General features: G+C 34.8%; 1 protein-coding gene across 1 annotated transcript; it reads left to right on the top strand.

Moving 5' to 3' along the window:
- The first annotated feature begins 1,257 nt into the window (after window positions 1-1,257).
- Window positions 1,258-6,007, top strand: LOC143545831 (uncharacterized). The gene is made up of 9 exons (XM_077037644.1): window positions 1,258-1,342; window positions 1,504-2,673; window positions 3,712-3,822; window positions 3,902-3,934; window positions 4,027-4,204; window positions 4,289-4,470; window positions 5,365-5,501; window positions 5,595-5,843; window positions 5,932-6,007. Exons 2-8 carry the CDS (start codon window positions 1,507-1,509, stop codon window positions 5,734-5,736), a joined length of 1,950 nt encoding a protein of 649 aa, XP_076893759.1. The 5' UTR covers window positions 1,258-1,342; window positions 1,504-1,506; the 3' UTR covers window positions 5,737-5,843; window positions 5,932-6,007.
- The last annotated feature ends 309 nt before the right edge of the window (window positions 6,008-6,316 follow it).

The following is a 6,316-nucleotide window of genomic DNA, read 5'->3' on the forward strand; positions in this document are numbered from 1 at the left end:
ACAAGCAAACCAACCAACTCACAACCATGCCATCATTTGTATTTTCATCAAAACAATTCCTAAATAGAAATCTAGAAAAAATCAAGTTGTGGCACCAAATTTCACTTTTACTATATATAGATAGATAATTAGTGAAATTATTGCAAGTGTGTTCAGTACCATGCTTCGTGAGAAGTTAATATTGAAAATAAACTTTTGGTGATTCCAAGAAGTAGTGGGATGAGTTTGCTAACATTCATCCAAACCACTATAATTTTTTTTGTTTTGTTTGATTACAGTTATATTTTAATATAAGAAATATATTATGAACAAGCAAGACTTTAAAAGGTGGTCACAAGATTTTAAAACAAACTATCTCACATCAGGATGTTACAGCACAATACTTGTGATCTATTTGTTTCGGAAAGTAATTAGAGCATATATATCATAGTTTCAACTACGTGCTTGATAATTAACAATATTTATTCGATTATAGAAAACAATCAAGCGATTACTAATTATTTAAATAACAAACACATACCTAACAAGTAAATAATTTGAAACATTAACTGACAAAACATTTCCCTATAAGATGTAGGTTTCACCTATTTGATCGTAAATATAATGTGCAATTTAAGAGTATGAATAAAATGTGTATGTTGTTAGGAAAAGAAAAGGACTTTTATTCTCTTTATATTTCAATATGTTTAGTTTTACATGTAAAATCATCAAAATAAATAACTAGTCAAAATTAGTAAAGCAAACTTTGACTTTTCATTTTTCAAAACTAAACAAGTATTCGTTTTTACGAAGCTGCCGACCACGTGAGCAACCGAAGAAGGCAGTCACATTGATTTTTTAGGGAAAAAAAGGAAAAAACTTTGCCCGAAACATTAACCCGTCTTTTTTTAAAAAAATGGTTTGTCAACCGGTCTTTTCGCCTAAACAAAATTCAGGTGACACCTTTTTAAGTAGTCCATGTAACGAACGAAAATATACATGTTTAAATTTGAAAAACAAATCCCAAAGTTCATTTTGGTCCCTTTTTGTGTCTAATTAGTTGGTGTTTTTCCCAATTTTATATCGTCATATATAATAACCATCTTCTTTTGTCAGCTAACGAAGAGCTTTCAAATAACAGAACAAAACTGTCGCCAGGTTTTGGCGCCAACGATGATTTTTGCGTACATTCTCGTAGCTACGGACAACAGACGACAGCAGCAAATCTTATTAACAAATACTTCAATTACAGTCTTTACCTTGTAAACGGCAGCAGCATAATGCTGATCCTACATTCACTCGTTGTCTTTCACGATATCTACACATCGTTTTTTCCGCCTCAACCATCTGCATTCTCATCACGGTAAACGACACTTCTTCGCATCTAACCCGAAACCCAATTTGACTGCTCTCTCATTGTTAATTGTGTTTATTTTCATTTTTATGTTGATGCACACCAGGTGTTTGATAAAAAGTCCTGAACCAGATTGTTGATTTTTTAACCATTGCCTTTTTGGGTTTTAGTCTATGGAGAGTCCGGTGCCGTATAGCAGAGGGTTACCGAAGCTTTCATTATCGGTCATGAAACAAGGACGAAGCGGGTATGATCCGTCTGACACCGAGACGGAGTTACACGAAGCTCCGTGGAATGAATTTAATAAAAAGATTACAGAAGGGTTGCCACCGCCACGTAGACACTCTTCAAAGTTTGACCCAGAAGGGCTGCCACCGCCACGTAGACACAGCAAATCCCCCTACAAGACCCGACGAGATGGTGGCAAGTCCAGGTCACCAACTCCAGGCCCGCTTCCTCTCCCGCCCGGGAGAACCATCAGCCTGTTTTCAAAATCTGAACGGAGGACTCACGTTTCACCGTTCAAACTTTCAAGAGAGGATGAACAAGATGCTGCTGGTTTGTATAATAATCCAAAACAAAGACATTTAAATAATGAAAGTGAGAAGCTGAGTTATGCTAGAGCCATGTCAGCACCGAGACTAAGATCACGTGACAAAGATCAACAAACAAAACACGATCAACGGTTGAAAAGACGAGAGGGAAGAAGCAGAACACCTCCATCACATAGACCTATCACCCCACGAAAAGACAAAGAAAGTAACCATAAAAACACACCATCAGTAGGCGAGATAAACGAGATGGTTGCAAATGCAAAACTAGCCAAAAGCCCGGTTCGACACGCACCCGTTTTCGATAGCACGGATTCCCTGCCAGGTGGCGACATATTCTTCTCCCGAGACTATAAACCAGTGTCAGCCCCGAAGCCCAAATTGTTCATGGAAAAGAAACCTGACCCGGTTCAGAGTTATAAACAAAATGGTGTTCATAATTATAGTAGTAGTGTTTTAACACCTACAACTATGGCGTCCAGCTCAGTAGTAAGCAGGCAGAGTAGTCAAATAAGTGATGTCAGTGGGAAGTCAAACGGGAGTTCGTGGCGGTTTACTGCAAATAGGCAGAAAAGCCACACGGATTCATGGTTTTCTTGCATAGGAAAAGGGTCTTGTACTACCAAGAAGAAGTCTCCAGAAAGATTGAGAGCTTTTGATGAAGCTTCGTTTATTGAAAAGGCGTTTGTTGTTGAAAACCTTAGACAGTTTTGGGCGGATAAGTATCAACCGTTATCGTTGAACGGGTTTACTTGCCATAAACAAGAAGCGCTGCAACTTAAACATTTGGTATGTGTGTTTGGTTTTGTAAAAGTGAGTGGAATTGATATCTGAATGTTTGTAAAAGTGACTGGAATTAATATTTAATGTTGTGATTAGGGCTGTAAATGAACCAAACGTTCAGCAAACTGTCGGAGGGAAGTTCGTTTATGCTCGTTCGTTTAACAAGTGAACGAACATGAACAAGAAATTATGTTCGATTAATTAAGTGAACGAACATGAACAAGAATTTCTGTTTGGTTAATTAAATGAACAAACATGAACAAGAATTTCTGTTTGGTTAATTAAATGAACAAACATGAAAAGAGGGCGTGCTTGTTCAATTGTGTTCGTGTACGTTTGGTAATGTGTTCGTTCATTTACGCTCGTTTATGTTTTTTCGTTTATGTTCATTTGTTTGTTTGAGTTTGCTCATGTTCCTTTTTGTTCGTTTATGAACTTAAAAAACAAACAAAAACGAAGATGAATGAAATCATTTTCTTAGTGGACAAACACGAACACAAAATTTCGTTCGGTTTTGGGTTCGTGAACTGTTCGTTTGTCCGATGAATGGTTAACAAACAAACACAACCAAAATCATATCCTTAATGAACAAAACACAAAATTTTGTTTGTTTTTTTGTTCATGAACCGTCCGTTTGTGTCAGTTTATGAACTTAAAGAACAAAGAAGGACAAAATCATATACTTCAGGAACGAATACGAACACAAATTTTCGTTAGGTTTCATGTTAGTGAATTGTTCGTTTGTGTCTTTTCATGAACTTAAAGAACGAACATGAACACTGCCTCATAAGGTTCAGTTCACTTACATCAGTAGTTGTCATTACAATGTAAGGGGAACCTTCAATACGCAGAAAACCAGGAACCCTAGATAAACTTAACTTGGGTCTGTGGGCTAAACACTACTAAACCCTGATAATAACTAGTAATTAATCGTAACTAACAAGTTACTCAATCTTTGACTGGTATTTAGGCTATATACAATCATGCATGATTTTATGCAATTATATATTTAGTTTTATAAATTCTTACCATGTTGTGCTACAGGCATCCCAGGAAATATTTCCGCATATTCTTTTGAAGGGACCACAAGGGTCAGGGAAGAAAGCTTTGACAATGGCCCTATTATGTGAAATATATGGCGAAGCTGCCCGAAATGTAATTCTGTTTTAATTTAGTAAATAAGATTTAATATTATAATTTGTGTGCAAATACTTAGATTGGTCTTCTTTTGCAGATATCTCATGATATAAAATACTTCAAGGTTCAGGTATGCAAGAGTTGATAAAGTTTAAAGAGTGTTTTTTTTACTTTCTAATTAATCTTCATTCAAATTATTAATTATTATCAAATTGTTTATAGGAAACACGGGCGAGTCAAGTAGCTGTTCCTATAGCATCGAGTCCTCATCATGTAGAGCTTAATGTGCACTTGGAAGTTAATGCAAGATACGCTCTTATGGCTATGGTTAAACAAATAAGTAGTGATCATGCAGTTACTCCTGAGATCAGTTCGATTAATTTAAAGCCCGATTATACAGGTCTATTTATTTTAAATTATAATTTTTTATTCTAAAAGGTCTTAAATTTGAATTTAAAAGAGTTTTTGATTGTCTTATACACAGTAATGGTTCTTTATGATGTTGATAAAGCTGATGAGAGCATTCAGCACTTGATAAAGTGGATTATGGATTGCTATTCAGATGTTTGTAAACTGGTCCTTTGTTGTGAAGGTGATGTCAGCATTCTTGATCCAGTCAAAACTCGGTGTCATATTATTAAGCTCGATGCTCCTGTCACTCATGAAGTAAGTGATATATAAATGGGTTGATTTGTTATATTTAATATCAAACAGGTCAAACGGGTGTCGGGTTAAGACGTTAAGCAAAAAGATTTACTTTATAGGACAGAGCTCAAATGCATAAAACCTCCAAAATCACTTTTGCAGAAAGAGGTAGATAATCCAACGTAATAATATAGTTTTTGCAATCATATTTAAGTATTTAACACTTTTATATAGGCCTGTAAATGAAACGAATTAACACGAACAAAGCATGTTAGTCTTGTTTCGTTACTGAGCAAACGATTGAACATGAATAATTAAACGAACGGGGTTTTCTTGTCTGTTCATTAAGAAAATGAACATGTTCGTGCTTATTTATGTTCGTTCGTTAATAATATCAACGAACAGTTCAAGAACGTAAATGGACAAACATAACTGAGCATAGATGAACGAACATAACTGAGCTAAAACAAATTAAAAGTAAACGTGAACAACAATTTAATGGGCCTTAACTTTTTAATGAATATAATAGCGAGCACAGACGAACGAGCGTAAATAAGCGTACACTAGCGAACATGAATGAAGGTAAACGAACGAACATAAATATATTTAAATGAACGAACGAGACATGTATTCCTGTTTGTCTAACTAAATGATAAAAAAAAGTTCTGTTAATGTTCGTTCGTTTATTAAATAAATGAACTTGCCACCAAACGGTTCATTGAATGTTTAGTTTGTTTCACAGACTCCAACTGGACCCGTTTGACCAATTACCCAACTTGCCCATTTCACCATCTAATTTTATCATCATTTTTGGAAAGCTATAACATGCATTTTCTACCACTAAGTTAAAGAGCATGAATTTTCAGGAGTCAAATTTTCAACTTTGATTTGATTCCACGTGTTTTAATATCTTAGGTAATGGAAGTGCTTATTCAGATATCAAGAAAAGAGAATTTTGATTTACCGATGAAATTTGCTGCAAAGATTGCTAATAAATCCAAACAGAATTTGAGGAAAGCAATCATCGCTCTTGAAGCCTGCAAGTCTCATAAGTAAGGCAAAACATATTATTTTGATAATATCATAATACCTTTATATTCAATTAGCTATCTTAGTGTGATTCTAAAGTCAAAACGCCTATGCAGCTATCCATTTGTTGAAGATCAGCCAATCCCAATAGGATGGGAATATGTACTTGTTGAACTTGCTGCTGAGATTTTAGCCGATCCATCACACAAGAGGCAAGCATATAGAATGATTTTTACAAAGTCAAATTCCTTGTTGTAAAGTGCAATAAAAATGTAACATGTTTTTACAAATTCAGGCTATTTCTCATACGCGGAAAACTACAGAAACTTTTGGTCGAATTTGTTCATCCAAAACTGATTCTTCTGGTAAAGTAACAACCTCTCGGTCAAACAATCATTTCAATATCCGTCTCTATAATTTATATATTTCTGTTATAACGTTTGATTGATGCAGAAACTCATCGAACAGTTCCTCAAAGGTGTTGAAGCTAACATCAAAAGGGAACTATATTATTGGCACGGTTATTATGCAAGTTCCTATCCTTATACCATTCTTAAATCTTTTATTTATTTATTTAATTATTTTTTGTTTGTGTTCTATTGACAAATATTTAACTTGAAATCAATGGCAATCTATAGGATAAGAGACTCCCAGCTGGAACCAGTGCCTTACTAAAGTTAGAAGGTAAATATTAGTATTTCATATTTTATTAATAATCATCATATGTCTCTAAAGTTGTTTATATATGTTTTATGCGCCTGCAGAGTTTGTTGCAAAATTTATGAGTATACACAGGAAGACGTTAAGTAACCGCCAGTGATTGAGCTTCGGGTAAGCA

The sequence above is a fragment of the Bidens hawaiensis genome, unplaced genomic scaffold (assembly GCF_021521415.1).
Source record: "Bidens hawaiensis isolate Kalapana, Puna unplaced genomic scaffold, B.hawaiensis_p1.1 tig00000904_1, whole genome shotgun sequence".
NCBI lineage: Eukaryota > Viridiplantae > Streptophyta > Magnoliopsida > Asterales > Asteraceae > Bidens > Bidens hawaiensis.

What these genes read in the sequence shown, in the direction of transcription:
- LOC143545831 (XM_077037644.1), top strand. Translation starts at nt 1,507, where the DNA reads ATGGAGAGTCCGGTGCCGTATAGCAGAGGGTTACCGAAGCTTTCATTA. An exon ending in CGCTGCAACTTAAACATTTG is followed by an intron (nt 2,674 to 3,711) that starts GTATGTGTGTTT and finishes GTTGTGCTACAG; the next exon opens with GCATCCCAGGAAATATTTCC. An exon ending in ATGCTCCTGTCACTCATGAA is followed by an intron (nt 4,471 to 5,364) that starts GTAAGTGATATA and finishes TTAATATCTTAG; the next exon opens with GTAATGGAAGTGCTTATTCA.